Source organism: Mesocricetus auratus, unplaced genomic scaffold (assembly GCF_017639785.1).
Source record: "Mesocricetus auratus isolate SY011 unplaced genomic scaffold, BCM_Maur_2.0 Super-Scaffold_4256, whole genome shotgun sequence".
Taxonomy (NCBI): domain Eukaryota; kingdom Metazoa; phylum Chordata; class Mammalia; order Rodentia; family Cricetidae; genus Mesocricetus; species Mesocricetus auratus.
The window spans coordinates 131,836,112-131,850,942 of NW_024429182.1; the positions used below are offsets into that span (position 1 = coordinate 131,836,112).

At 44.9% G+C, this 14,831-nt stretch overlaps 2 protein-coding genes across 4 annotated transcripts in view; both read left to right on the forward strand.

The window, feature by feature from the left end:
- The window catches only part of Fam189a1 (family with sequence similarity 189 member A1), a 409,697-nt gene that overhangs the window by 287,681 nt on the left and 107,185 nt on the right, over positions 1–14,831 (forward strand). For all 3 annotated transcript variants that reach the window (XM_040730819.1, XM_005084412.4, XM_040730821.1), the window contains exon 3: positions 13,955–14,065. In XM_040730819.1, coding sequence (XP_040586753.1) covers positions 13,955–14,065 — 111 coding nt within the window. The remainder of the gene's footprint in view (positions 1–13,954; positions 14,066–14,831) is intronic.
- Nsmce3 (NSE3 homolog, SMC5-SMC6 complex component) lies at positions 734–2,232 on the forward strand. Its single transcript, XM_005084411.4, has one exon. The coding sequence runs from the start codon at positions 845–847 to the stop codon at positions 1,679–1,681; it is 837 nt and encodes a 278-aa protein (XP_005084468.1). The 5' UTR covers positions 734–844; the 3' UTR covers positions 1,682–2,232.

The window sequence follows — 14,831 nt, forward strand, 5'->3', positions numbered from 1 at the left end:
TAACCTAAATTAAACGGCATTCTCTGGAGAGAGCAAGTGTCTCTGGGGGTAGCATTCCTCTAATATCCAGTTTCTGCTAAAATTGTGGGTGTGGGTCCAAGGCAGTTTTTCGAAACACGTCTTCCAAAAGGTCACCTCACAAGCTAAAGCACGTTATTGGCAATGCTTATGTAGTTTCTCCTGCTCATCTAGCTGAAGTTTAATGAAGAGAATTAAGTCTGGAAATAATGGGAGAAATCTTGCTTTGGAGAATAATATTCCTTACAGATTCTAAGGGATTGCAAAGAAATTAACTGGCCAGGAGGGTATGACTCTGCCCAGAAAGGTACCTTTGGGTCTTTCACGTCCTCATTTGTTACACAAATAAACGCTTTTATTTACTTTCCAGGTCTTCTCTTCCTCTACACTTTATTACTGCTCTTCCACCCCACCACCACACACATTTATTCTTTATGTTCCATATACAAATTTTCTAACTTAAAAACTCAGCAAAAACTATAAAATGTGCCTAAACAGGTGTGCCCTAGAATTCATCTGTACACTTGCCGAGGTGTTTGGTTCTAGTTTCCTATTTCTATGATTCCACAAACACCATTCTATACTCGTTAAAACAGCCGCCAAAGCCCAGAAGAGGCAGCCACCGCCAAGACCTTCCGCAAGCGCAGTGGCGTGCGGAGGCCCCGCCCCCTCGGGTTGGTACAGCTCCGCCCCCGGACGCAGCGCGCAGGCGATATGACGTCACCCGCGCGCCGCTCTTCCTCCCAGTGTCTCGCGGGCGCGCTGGGGACAGGTTTTTGGCGGTTACTACGAGGTGGAGGCGACCAGTTCTCCGCGGCCCGGTGACATGCTGCAGAAGCCGAGGGGCCGCGGCCGGCCCAGCACGCAGGCCGAGAAGGAGCGGGAGTGGGGAGACGCAGGCGAGGAGGCGCCCAGCACGTCCCGCGGCACGGGCGGCACGTCCCAGGGCTCCCGCGCCTCCCTGTCGGCCCCCGCCGTGGGGCCGCGCACCCAGAAGCAGCTGGAGCTTAAGGTGGCCGAGCTGGTGCAGTTCCTGCTGATCAAGGACCAAAAGAAGATCCCCATCAAGCGCACCGACATCCTGAAGCACGTGGTGGGCGACTACCGGGACGTGTACCCCAACCTGCTGCGACTGGCCGCCGAGCGCCTACAGTACGTGTTCGGGTACAAGCTGGTGGAGCTGGAGCCCAAGAGCCACACATACATCCTTATCAACATGCTGGAGCCGGTGGAGGAGGACGCCGAAGTGAGGGGCGACCAGGGAACACCCACCACGGGCCTGCTCATGATAGTCCTGGGGCTCATCTTCATGAAGGGCAACACCATTACCGAGACCGAGGTCTGGGACTTCCTGCGGCGGCTCGGGGTGTACCCCACTAAGAAGCATTTAATTTTTGGTGACCCAAAGAAACTCATTACAGAGGACTTTGTGCGGCAGCGCTACCTGGAGTACCGGAGGATACCCCACACCGATCCTGTGGACTACGAGTTACAGTGGGGCCCGCGAACCAACCTGGAAACCAGCAAGATGAAAGTTCTCAAGTTTGTGGCCAAAGTCCATAATCAGGACCCCAAAGACTGGCCCACACAGTACTGTGAGGCCTTGGCGGATGAGGAGAATAGGGCCAGACCTGCAGTTAGTGCTCCGGCCACATCCTCCTGAACTCTTGAGGCTGAGGAACTCCCGAAATCCAGGATAAGCGAACAGGGAAAGGCGGCTGGAGGAAGCTTGATTCTGCTAGGTGTGGATATCTTGTAACATCAGGGTGTTGTGCAAGATTTTGATGTTTTGTTATGGGGCTTTAATTTTTCACTGCTAAAGTAATAGAAGAAAAATTATTTTACTGTTGTTTAAAGAGGTTTTCCATCTTAGCATAACTGGAAAATTGCAGTATGGTGTTAAACGTTAAGCAAAAAATCCTTAGGTAAATTGCTTTGCTGTCCTAGACGATAAAGAGGCAAGATAGCTATTACCTCTTAATTACTCTAGTTCTGGGGGGGGGGGAGTCTATTGAAATAGAAATGCAATTGTGTTAGCCTCATGTCAACACAACTATAAAAATGCATATTCTGTATGGATATGAGCACTCCAAACAATCTATATGATGTGTTCTCTAACATTCTGTATTCATTAAATGTTACTCTGTTACCCCATGAATGCCATTTAAGGTGGGTTTTTTTCCTATTTATAATAAATACTGTGTTTTTGAGTCAGTTCATCATTATTTTTGTTGTTTCCCTGTTAGAAATTGTGACTCTTAAGGAAATGCCTGATTCCAAACGTATTTTACCATGATACTAAGGTCAATGGTTGCAGAAGCCCATGAGTAGTATATCTTGTAGCGAGTTGTAAAATCATTCATTGTAAGTCTCAGATTTATAAAACATTGTCATAGTGATTAACCCCCAGATCCCAGCTCCACAATAAGAATTTAGCTTGTGTACATATGGAATGGGCCAAATCCTATATTGAGCATGTCATTTTGAATAGGTACAGGACTTAATGTAAAATTCAGCAAAAGTTTTGGTGTGAATTTAGTCACTTACACCTTGTTTTTACTCTTGATTCTGAGCTACTTTTTGTTCTTTATGTCATGCTGGGTTACTCCTAGAAGAGTGGTCACACATTCTGGGCCCAGAATTTCTCCCCATTTTCTTCTTTAGCATATGTAAATAGTTCTTTGAAAAACTTGGCGTACATCTGGTGTGATCAGGACAACCACAAGATCCCCTGGGCTTTGGGAGGTGTGGCACAGCACAGTGACACAATAGGTTTTGAGGTCATCAGACCTACTCAGTTTGAATTAAAGGCCAGGCTGGTTCTCTAGGGGTAAGTTTGGAGTTCTCAGTCTCAACTGGAGAAAACAATTTTTTATGTCCTTATAGATAAGCCAGAAGAGACAAGTCTTGCAGTTCTTAATAGTATCCAGCCAAACACTGGACACATACAGTGAGTACAATTGTTCTGAGGAGAGCTGCTCTAAGTTATAAATCAAAAAGGGCACAGGGGAGGGAGGGCAGGTGACTTTCACCAGCCTTGAACTAGAGGTCAATTTGTGGTAGTTAGGGTTGTGGGGGAGCGAGAAGGCCTACTGGTAGTTGATTTGTGTTAATAATAGTGTCCTAGTTTTTTGAACTAGAGGTCAATTTATGGTAGTTAGAGTTGTGGGGGAGTGAGAGGGCCTATTGATAGTTGATTTGTATTAATAACAGTGTCCTAGTTTGCTTTCTACTTCTGAATACCCTGACCACAAGCAGCTTGGGGAGGTACATTTATTTCATAGTTGTAGTCCATCACTAAGGGAAGTCTGGGCAGGGACCTGGAGACAGGAATAAAGCAGAGGCCATGGAGGAACACTGCTTATTGGGTTGCTCATCCTGCAAACACAGCTCTGAATCACCTGCCTGGAGCTGGGCCCTCCCACATCAGTCAGCCATCAAGAAAATGCCCCACAGGCCAATCTGATAGCTCTGTTTTCTCAGTTGAGGGTCTCTTCCCACATGGCCCTGGCTTATATCAAACTGACAACAAGTAGATTTAGAGGTTGTTAAAGGATTAGTTTATCCTTAAGGCTCTCTTTTCTTGGTATGCCTTTTATGTCAGCATGTGAATTACCTCTGCCCACTGACTCCTGACCCAGTCAGCTTCAATTGTGCTGTGGTGCTTATGCTGTCATCTGTGTCCATATCTCAGATAAAACTGTCATCCGATAATGGTGTCCCAGTTTTCTGAGCTCTTCACAGTTTACTGTCAAATTAGTTTGCTGGAGATGCTGTGCTACATTAGAGGGTAGATCAAGCTCTGACATCATTTTTCTCCCACCAGATTCCAGGGCTGCATGTCATGCTCTTATATAGTTGTTGTTGTTTTTTTTAAGTTAAAAACAAGCATCTTTTACATGTCAATCCCAGTTCCCTCTCCCTCCCCAACTCCCCTGTCCCCCACCAATCCCCTAACCCATCCCCTTTCTGCTCCCCAGGGAGGGTGAGGCCTTCCTTGGGGGATCTTCAAAGTCTGTCATATCATTTGGGGCAGGGCCTAGGCCCTCCCCTGTGTGTCTAGGCTGAGAGAGTATCCCTCTATGTGGAATGGGTTCCCAAAGTCCATTCATATACTAGGGATAAATACTGATTCACGGCCAGAGGCCCCATAGATTACCCAGGCCTCCTAACTGACACCCACATTCAGGGAGTCTGGGTCCATCCTATGCTAGTTTCCCAGCTGTCAGTCTGGGGTCCACGAGCTCCCCCTTGTTCAGGTCAGCTGTTTCTGTGGGGTTCTCCAGCATGGTCTTGACCCCTTTGCTCATCACTCCTCCCTCTCTGCAACTGGATTCCAGGAGTTTGGCTCAGTGTTTAGCTGTGGGTGTCTGCTTCTGCTTCCATCAGCTACTGGATGAAGGCTCATGTTTGTCTTTTTGTGAGTGGGGTCCCTCACTCAGGATGGTTCTATAACTTTACTGGTATGTGCATGAAGAACATGTGGTTTCCTTTTGTGGGCTTTCACAGTTTATGTGAGTGTCCTTTACCACAGCTGTTTTCAATCAATTGTTTTTGGAGTTTGTCAGTATAGATGCATAAACTGATTCATTCCTTTGGTTTCCTTTCATGACAGGCCCTCCCAGCTTTCTGCTTTGGCAGGCATATGTGTGCTGCTTCAGTGATATTTGCCCAACGGCTCTTGAGCGCACATAGTTACACTTTCACAAGCATCTAGACAGCTCTTGTTTTGTTTCTGCCAGTCATCCCACGTTCTGAAACCCTTGTGAGCACTCTGCCTTTAGAGCCCTGTAGTGCGTATGTCATTAATGCTGCACATGTCATTCACTTACCTGTTGCTTCTAAGTGACGTTAAGTACCTGCCCGTCTTTTACTCTCCATTCTGAGCATCAGATTTTAAACATCAGACATTTTTTCTGTGTATTGATTTGCAGGAACATCTTCTGCACATCAGTTCACCGTTGAATCCAGTTGCAAACACCATCTGTGTTTTTATTTTCATACATGGCTTTAATGTGTCTTGATTGTTAGCATTATAATTCCTGTATTTTGCACTATGCTTTGAAAAGTTTCCCTAAGTTATGGAGGTACTGTTTATAATTTTTGAGAATTTCATACATGGGCAGTATATTGACACCATTTCTACCCATTCCAGTTCCTCCAGTTTCCCCCCACTGTGTATATAAATGCAGCCTGCTGAGAACATTAGGCTGGCCAGTTGGATTAGACAGTCAATTAGGGCATTCATCCCTGAAGAAAACTAATTCTCCCTCTCTTAGCCATCATTTAACATCCTGCAGTTCTTCATCTGGGAGTGAGGCCTTGTGAGACTTCCCCCATCTGCACTGGTGTGTCAACTGCTATTGTCATTTTGGGGGTCTTGTGCAGGCAGTCATATTGTTAAGATTTCATGGGTGCAGCCTCCTTGGCATACATAGAGGACACCATCTCCCAGCAGACATCCTGGTCCTCTGGCCCTTACAAACTTTCTGCCCCCTCTTCCATGCTGTTCCCTGAGCCTTGGGTGTAGTGTCGTGCTGGATGTATCAGCAGGGGCTGAGCACCCAGTGTTCAGCTGTCGTCTGTGCTCTGACCAGCTGTAGATTTCTGTAGTCTCCATCTGGTGTGACAAGAAGTGGGCGTGGATGAGGGGCAAGGGCTGTGCTTACCTGTGAGTTTAAGAATAAGTGTTTAGAATACAATTATAGTGCTTTAAGAAAGGGGCTGGAGGAATCTCTTGTCTAGGGTTCATGACCTCACCAGCCAGAGGTTGGCTGACTTTACAGTACCAAACATGAATTTCCTCTTATCTTATGGGGCCTTAAGTTCAATTAGGCAACTTTTAGTTATACCCAAGATATTAACTGCCACTGTTGCACCTTTGGGGATACCTTGCTATGCTGGGCAATAATTAATATGGTTCATCAGCTTTATAGTTGGATAGGCTACTTATTGCTTTTCTCCCTTGGTAGTTTTCATAGTATCTTTGGGTACTATGAAAGCTAGTCCTGGAGAAGGCTTCTAGGTTAAATCTAGTTTAAGCAACCAAGGGCAACGATGATAGTACGTTATTTGGGGAGTCTCTTTGACTTCCTTGACCAGCAAACAACTGAAGGGTAGGTCTGACCCTGAGAGTTTTGTTAGTCTGTGGCCCTTAGACGCAGCCTTATCACTCCAAGAGGCATAACTTTATTCAATAGACATGCACATGGGTGTACACAGACCCACATACATGCATGAATACAATGGCAACAGCTTGTTCAGGCTGGCCTTGAACTCACAGTGCCTATGAAAAACAAAATCTAAGTATGTCTTTAAATCTTTTATTTGGAAAATTCCATACATGTAAAATTAGAAAGGCATTGAAATCATTTGGCTGCCTGTGTAATTTTGTTTCTCGTCTCCGTATATCTTCTGACCATAGCTTAGATGTGTCTCTGAAGATAAGAATTCTAACAGTGGGATGAATGATCCTGTGTTTACTAGATGCTGGGATGCCTTCCCAGCATATTTATGTTGCTTATCTGACTTTCTTGCTATTCTGAAGTAGATCCCCCTTGGGCATGGTAGAGACCCACTGCCATTTGTCTTCTGTTGATTTCTAGCTTTGCTCCTCTTTAACCAGAGTATGTATTTCATATCATTACAATCTTTCCATTTTTGCTGCGGTGTCTCCTTAGTACTGTACTTAGTACAGTCTTCTTTTCCTACCTTTGGTTTCATGATGACAACCTTGTATGACAAGAAGTGCTCCCTCTCCTCCAAGTCTGGAAAAAGTAGGATTGTTATTAACTCTTTAAGTGCTTAGGAGAATTCACTGGGAACCAAGATGGGGTTGTACTTTTTACCTTTGGCTAGGATTTTGATTTCTGAGTAATCTTTTGAGAATGTATCAGCAGCTTATACAACTCCTTACCATCCAAAGTTTTCTTTTATGTAGTATGTGGGGGGGTCTATGAGTAAAGGTTCACGTGTATATGTGTGGTGAGTGTATGTGGTATGTGTTTATGTGGTGTGTATGGTGTATGTGTGAGTAAATGTTCACACGTGCATGTGTGGTGTATGTGGTATGTTTTTATATGACATGTAGGTGTGGTGTGTGATGCATATGCTTGTAGTTGCCTATTTTGGGTACATTATGCACTTTTTATAGTCCTTGTAACAAATTTTTCATTGTATCTATTTTGAAAACATTAGTGTAGCCTCACTAGCTTTTCCTCTTGTGCTGTCCTTTTGAACATTTTTTGTCTTTTTATATAAAGCTAGTCTTCCTTTGTAACATAGTTTAGGCCTCTGTTAAAGACACATGCTATACCATCTCTGACTGCAAATCAAGTATTTAAACTATCATGTTTAATTGGTTTACTGTTTCCTTCCCTCCTTCCTTCTCCCTTCCTCCCTCACTCCCTCCTCCCTAGTCCCATGGCATATCAAGTTACAGTAGGACTAAGCACCTCCCCTTGTGTGAGGGTTGGACAAGACAACCCAGTAGAAGGAAAGGGGCCCAGAAGCTGGCAAGAGAGTCAGAGCCAGCCCCTGCTCCCTCTGTTAGGAGTCCCACAAGAAGCCCAAGCGACACAACTGTAACATATGTGCAGAGTGCCTAGGTCAGTCCTACACAGGCTCCCTAGTTGTCAGTTCAGGCCCTGTGGGCCCCTGTGAGCCTTGGTCAGTTAACTCTGGGTTTTCTTGTGGTGTCCTTGACCCCGTAGGCTCCTACAAACCTTCCATCCCTTCTTCTGAAGGATTCACTGAGTTTGGCCTAATATTTGGCTGTGGGTCTCTGCATCGATTTTTATTAGTTGCTGAATGAAGCCTCTGATGACAATTTACCAGGCACCAATCTATGAGTATAGCAGAATATCAGTAGGCATTTTACTTATTTATTTATTTCCCCAGTTGTATTTGGTTATATCCTAGGTCACTGAACCATCCAGCCTCTGGGTCCTGGCACTCCAGATAGTGTCATTAGCACACACTCTCTCTCTCATGGCATGGGTCTGAGGGTGGACCAGTCATTGGTTGGACACCCTCACAATCTCTGTGCTACCCTTACCCCAGCAGGCAGATCAGACTGTAGGTTAAAGGTCATGTGATTGGGTTGGTGTCCCAACCCCTCCACTGGAAGTGTTGCCTAGTCACAGGAGAGGGCCAGTTTAGGCTTTGTATCTGTTGTAGCTAGGAGTCTTAGCTGGGGTCATTCTGTAGATTCCTGGGAGTTTCCCTTGCACTAAGTTTCTACCTCACTCTGAAGTGCCCCCCTTTTCTGTTGTCTCAGTACTGTCCTCTTCCACCCCCCACAACCTGATCCCCAGTTCTTTGAATAGTTACTTCATTTTGGTTGGATAGACTTTCCTAGTGTGTTATTTTACTCCCTGTTATATCATTTTGCTGTTTATCTTAAATACCCTGACTTATTTATTTGTTTGTTTATTCATTTATGTTTATTTATGTGTGCCTATGGGTGCTTTGGCTGTTTGCATGTCTGCATTCAGGCCAGAAGAAGGTGTTAAATCCCTTGAAATTGGAGTTAGAGATGGCTAACCATTGGTGCTGGGGATCAAACCGGGGTCCTGTGGAAGAGCAGCCAGTGCTCTTTACTTTGGGCAATGTTAACCATGAAAATTATAGTTGACATTCACGTTAGTCGTTTTCCTGTTGCTATAAGAAAGTATCTGACACAGGACACTTCATTTTGGTTGTAATTTTGAAGGCAGAAAAATCCAAGATTAGGTAGGTCCTTTGGGTTCAGCTTCTGCTAAAAGCCTGATGATAAATGGTATCGTAGGGGCATATGCAGAAAGTATTGTGATAATACGAGTGGGGGACCTTGACAGATTCCATGGTGGGCAAGGTTGATTGAGGTGAGGGACAAACATGCCAGGCAGACAGAGCTTAAGTGAGAAGTTTTATTAAAAGGGGAATGGGGCCAGGAAGAGAAAAGAGGTAAAGAGACACAGAGACAGAGAGAGGATGGAAGGGAAGAGGGAGACAGGGAAAGTCCTGTCTGCCCCAGGGGAACAGCAGGAAAGACAGCGGAAGAGGGTGGGGGCGTCTTAATTTTAAAGGGATCCTTTGCACATGGGCTGACCAGGGTACTGCCTGAGTGCATTCTGCCAGGTGATAGGGGCAGGCCAGCATAATGACTGGATCCTTACAAAAAAGGAAGCCCCATCTAAAGAGGTAGGAAGCAGAGGGAAGAGGGGACCAGTCCTCTCAGAATTCTAACAGTCCTCTCTCAAAGGAACTAATGGGGTTTTGCATCCAAGGTCAGTGTTCACAAAAAACAAGCATCTGCCACCTGGCCCTACCTTGCAGACACCTGGCCCTACCACTTTCTAGGACTTACTCGGAGAACCAAACTTCAACTCTCCAACCTTTGGGGCACAACTCACCTCCAAACCTTAGCAACACCCTAAGCTTCTGGTCCTTGGTTGGAATTGTTTCCTGGTTGATACCAGCAGCATCTGTTAACTTCATTCTTCCTGATTCCACCTCTTGTTATTATATCTTTTAACGTTGTATAACCATTGGCTTGTTTAATACATTTGTCTTTTATGCCATCCAAGAAACCAAAAAAGGAACAATAGACTAAAAACATAATTCTCCTCTTAAAACAATGTTTAATTGTTTTTGAAAGCAAGGATCTTTATATGGCTTTAGTTAGTCTGTTCTCATTTCGGTGTAAAAGATCCCTATGAGTTTTTTGTTGTTATTGTTGTTGTTGTTGTTGTTTTGTCAACCATGCCTTCCTGCTTTGGAAGTATCTTACTTTTGCCTTCAATTTTAAAAGCTAGTTTTGCAGGATGTATTCTGGGTGGACAGGTTTTCCTCCATTTAGAACTTTAAATGTGTCATCCCTGTAACCTAGATGGTGTCTGCTGTTAATCTTATGTATTGAGAAAAAGTTGCATCTTGCTGTTTGCAAGCTTTTCTTCACATGTTTGGACTTTGCTAACTTGGTTATAGTGTGTTCAGTTGTGGGTCTCCGAGTCTTTCCTGCCTGGAGCCCTTGAGGCATCAGCAACAAATTAAAATGTGTCTCCATCAAATACCAGGAGACCTTCAGGTTAGTTTTGGCTTTCTCTGTTCCCCCTAGGATTGCCGCCAGTCATGTGAACCTGAGGTTAGTAGTTTCTGTAGGTTCTGGAGCTTCTCTTTACTTCTCTCTTTTCCCTTCCTCTTCCACAGGCTAGTCTCTGCTACCCTGCAGTGCACTCTCCCTGCTTCTTACAACAGCCTAAGTCTGCAGCTGGGCATCTCATGATGTCCTTCAGTCCTCCTTATCTAGCGTTTTCCTGATTTCCTTTAGTTCTGTGCCCAGAGTTTCCTGCAGCACAGAAGAGAAGATTGTTCATTAAGAGGTTTCCAACTGCATCGCCTTGTCTGAGCTATCTCAAGACATTTTCTGAGGCTTCTTTTCCTGTGACTGCCCATACTTGGCTGGTTCTTCCTGGGCTTTGTAAATTTTTATGAAAGTTGGGACCCTTGAATCAATATCCAGTACCAGTTTGCTAGCCAGCTCTACCCAGATAGAAAGTCTGGGGCAGGGGTGGTGGGTGAGGAGTCCTTCATGTGCAGGGCTTGGGCTCTGTTTGAATCCTTAGGTTTTGGAGGTCAGCCACAGCAGCAACAGCAGGTGGCACCCTCTAGTGTTAACATCTTTGTGTAGACCTGAGATAATGGGGCCCTTACCTCTACAAGTGCTAGCACTCTTGGGGAGTTCCAGGTAGATGGGATTTCTCTGCCCTTACTAACAACCATTGGCCCAGCTTCTGGGCAGGTCCCAGGTACTAGAATTCCTCAGTCCTTGTTACAGCTCCTGAACCTGGGGAGTCTGACATTCTTGCAGGAAGTCTTCACAGCTCTCTGGGATTCTCCTGACACCAGGGCCTGCATCTTATCTTCTCTCCAGGCTCTGTCCTTCAGCCTCAGCTTCCTACCCTCTTTCTACCCTGTCAGCCATCATGTCTCTGCTGTGGCTGCTCTCTGGGACTGTTCACTGCCTCGTGTTGCCCTGGCTGCCATCAGTGTTGCTGCCATTCAGGAGAGGTCCCCGGCTGCTCTTAGCTGCTGCCAATGTCTAGCAGCACTGCATCTTCTGCAGCTGCCAATGCAGCCGGGAACGCCAGTGCTTCTGTAGTGTGGCCTGCTAATGCCTCTGGCCTGCCTCTTCTTCAGCTGTGAAGTAGTAGCAACCTGCTCAGCTCTGCCCCTTCCCCAGAAGCCAACAGCTGACCACTCGCTAACCCCATGGCTCTGTGTGCTGGTACCCGCTATGACTGCCGGTGCTGTCCCATTGCTTGCACCCTTGCCCTTAGTCTGCTCTTTCTGATGCTGCTTTCCTCATTTCTTCTTCCTCTCTCTTACTCATACACACAGCACACTCTACTTACAGCAGGCAACAAGAGAAGCCTTTACTGGGCATGATGTTGCAACAGCAGGGGAGGCAGCAGGAAGATGCCCCCAGCTACTCACCAATTAGCTGAATAGCCCTATGGAACAGTTGGAGGAAAGACTTGTGCACCAGTCACAGCAACCTTCTCATCTGAATAAAGATTGGTGTTTGCACCAATCCCAACATTGTCTTATTTGTACCAATCACAATAATCTTTTTAGGTCACAGGAGAAGTGTTTCTTCTCTGGCCTGGGGGAGCAGGTTGGGGGAGGCTATCTAGAGTTCACCAAGGCTTATGATAGCAAAAAGTTGGGGGTCAATGGTTTGAAACATTGACCATGTTTGGTCTGTCATATGACTGCATCTTCAGGAGATAGATAGAGTAAGTGGCTGTGATCTCCATGTAGTTTCTTCAAAGTGTCCCTGGAGTGCTCAAAATGGCCAGTGTGAGCACAAGGGTGGGATGACTGCTGTTTGACTGACAACCCTTTTGCTTGGGAAAGCGAGAGAAGCAAGGCAGAGTCCAGCAGTCGCTAAGTAGTGTCAAATTGACCAGTCTACAATTCTTTTCTCATTTATAGGAAGTGAACACCAGAATGAGCACTTAGAATATACCCCTAACTTATGATTGACACTGAAAGTTATCTTAACAGTGTTTACCACCTGCCCAGTGTCCCAGGGAAGGGGCTGTTCCCTCATCTGTGTCAATTACTATGGAAATCAGAAATACATTCTTAGAAACAATAACTGATCAGAGAAGGGAGCCAGACTACACAGAAAAGAGCTCCGCCCATGGGTTAACAAGGCCATGCATTTGATTGTTCCTGGCAGAATGCACTCAAAAACTACAAAGAGAGCTCCATCTTAAATTGCCTCAATGGTATGTTTTTGTGGTTGGAAGGACATTGCTATTCTAAAGCCGTCTATGTTGCTACAAAGTTAACCACAATTATATTGAAGATAAAGGATTCTGACATGGTTGGGAGAAGATGCAGACCTGGAATTGAAGGGTTAAGTTAAAACCACATAGCTGCCAATTCGTTTCAGAAATGCCAGTATAAACTCGTGGCATGTCTGGCAGCTGGAAAGTTGAAAATAATGACCACCTACAGAGCGAAGAACAACTTGAGCACAAAAATTGTGTCATCTAAATCTTGTTTTCATTGAAAGGTACCCACACTGTCCCAGATCTGAGTCAAGAAGTGTGTAAGGTGGTTCCAGAGTCCTCAAAGAACCAGGAGGCTAGTGAGAAGTTGAAGTTCATAGATACCAGGTAGACCCTAAGGGCCCAAGGGTCAACCTGAGTGTGCAGTGATGAAGGTGACTGAAACATGTCCATTGAGCTTAGATCCATGTTTCCTAATGATATATTACCCGACCCTACTCTATCCTGCACACACACACACACATACTCTGAGCTTAGATCCATAGTTCCTAATATACTACACTGCACCACACACACACACACACACAAACACACACACGCACGCACACGGACACATGGACACGGACACACGGACACACACAGACACATCAAACCAAACCGAAACACCTATTAGTTGGTTATCCTTGCAGAAGGCTCAGGAACCAGCTTTAAGCATAATAAATATAGATTAAAGATGATAAAACTCATTATTTCAAGAGGGAATCAGGATGTTTTCCAGCATTTTTTTGTAGAAATTTAAACACTGCAGACAGTAATCCTGAAATTCACTTAGAAGTAGGTGTGAAAGTTCCTGGTAGCTGTGGGTGACAATTAGTTCCATTCCACCAGGCAAAGAGGAGAGGAGTGGAGAGGAGAGGAGAGGAGAGGAGAGGAGAGAGGGGTTCATAACTGTTATACCATATGAACCTCTACCATATCCTATGTGACCTGACTTAAAGCATAGAAAATGGGGACTGGTGAGAGGCAAGATGAGCGTTCTTGAACTTGATACTAATGAGTGTTTAATTTTAATATGCATGGCAACAGCACTTCAGTAATATTTACAAAAATGCCTCACGATTCTTTAGAAGTGCACACTGAAACATTTAAGAATGGAGTTGTAGAATTCCATTTATGGCAGGGTATGCCCCATGGGGGAGGCGGTGAGGAACAGCTGGCCCTGAGGTGGTTGATTTCAGAGGATGGGTGATGAGTACCCAGGGCCTCTTTATAATTTTCTCTCTTGCACATGTACAAAATTTTCTACACTAAAAACAAAATCAATTTAACATCCTTCTAATCAATACACTCCTTTCCTCGATTTTGTTTAATAAGTTCTGGCATGTTCTTATTGAGCGTCTGGAATGCATAGTATTTTCAGGTTTAGCTTCTAAAATTTAAATTATAAGTTCCAAAGAAATTCATGGTAACTTGCTACAGCTATTTAGGGTAATTTGAAGCTGCTGTCTTGAGAAACAATCACATTTTCCTTTAAAACGTATAAATATTGTTCATGTAATTACTTCGTCAAGCCAAAGTGTTTGTAAAGCCAAGCCATTTTCCCTCCAAGCCGAGCCAAGTGGGTAATCAATTTGTGTTTGGTTTGCTTCCAGATCACCTTCTTCATGCTGCTCTCTGCAGTGTGTGTGATGCTCAACCTAGCCGGCTCCATCCTCTCCTGCCAGAACGCCCAGCTCGTCAGTTCCCTAGAAGGCTGCCAGTTGGTGAGTAGTGCAAGGCAAATTCTCTGCAACATCAGAGGATCGGATGTTGCAGGAAGACATTTAAAGGATAATTGTACTATGTTCTTCATGTCTCCAAGAAAGATGTATTAATTCATTAGCTTTTTAGTTACTTAAGGGATTTCAGTCACATTGGTTACATTGGTTCATTGCCAGGAATTCTCCTGATTAATTATCCCTCATGCCCTTTTTTAATGAAGGGTCCCACCTATGTAGCTATGACTGGCCTGGAACTCATTATGTAGACCGGGATGGGTTGGGTTCAAACTTTTGAAAATGTTCACACATCTGTCTCCCAAGTGGTGGGATTACAATGATGCCCTTATTGCATTGGTCTCTCTCTCTCTCTCTCTCTCTCTCTCTCTCTCTCTCTCTCTCTCTCTCTCTCTCTCTCTGTTTCTCTCTCTCTCTTTCTCTCTCTCTCTTTCTCTCGTGTGCCTGTGTGTATATGTATAAGTATATATTATGTGCCTCTGTGTGTGTGTGTGTATGACTATGTTTGTGACTGAGCCTGTGTGTGCATGCATGTGGGTGTAAGTATGAATGTACACCTTAATTAGAATTACTGTTGCTGGGGGCTGGAGAGATGGCTCAGTGGTTAAGAACACTGACTGTTCTTCCAGAGGTCCTGAGTTCAATTCCCGGCAACCACATGGTGTCTCACAACCACCTTGAACGAGCTCTGATGCCCTCTGCTGGCATGCAGGCAGAGGACTGCATACACAATAAATAATAAAATAATTTTAAA

Bases quoted from the DNA above. Each gene is read 5' to 3' on its own strand.
- Nsmce3 (XM_005084411.4), top strand. From the start codon at position 845: ATGCTGCAGAAGCCGAGGGGCCGCGGCCGGCCCAGCACGCAGGCCGAG.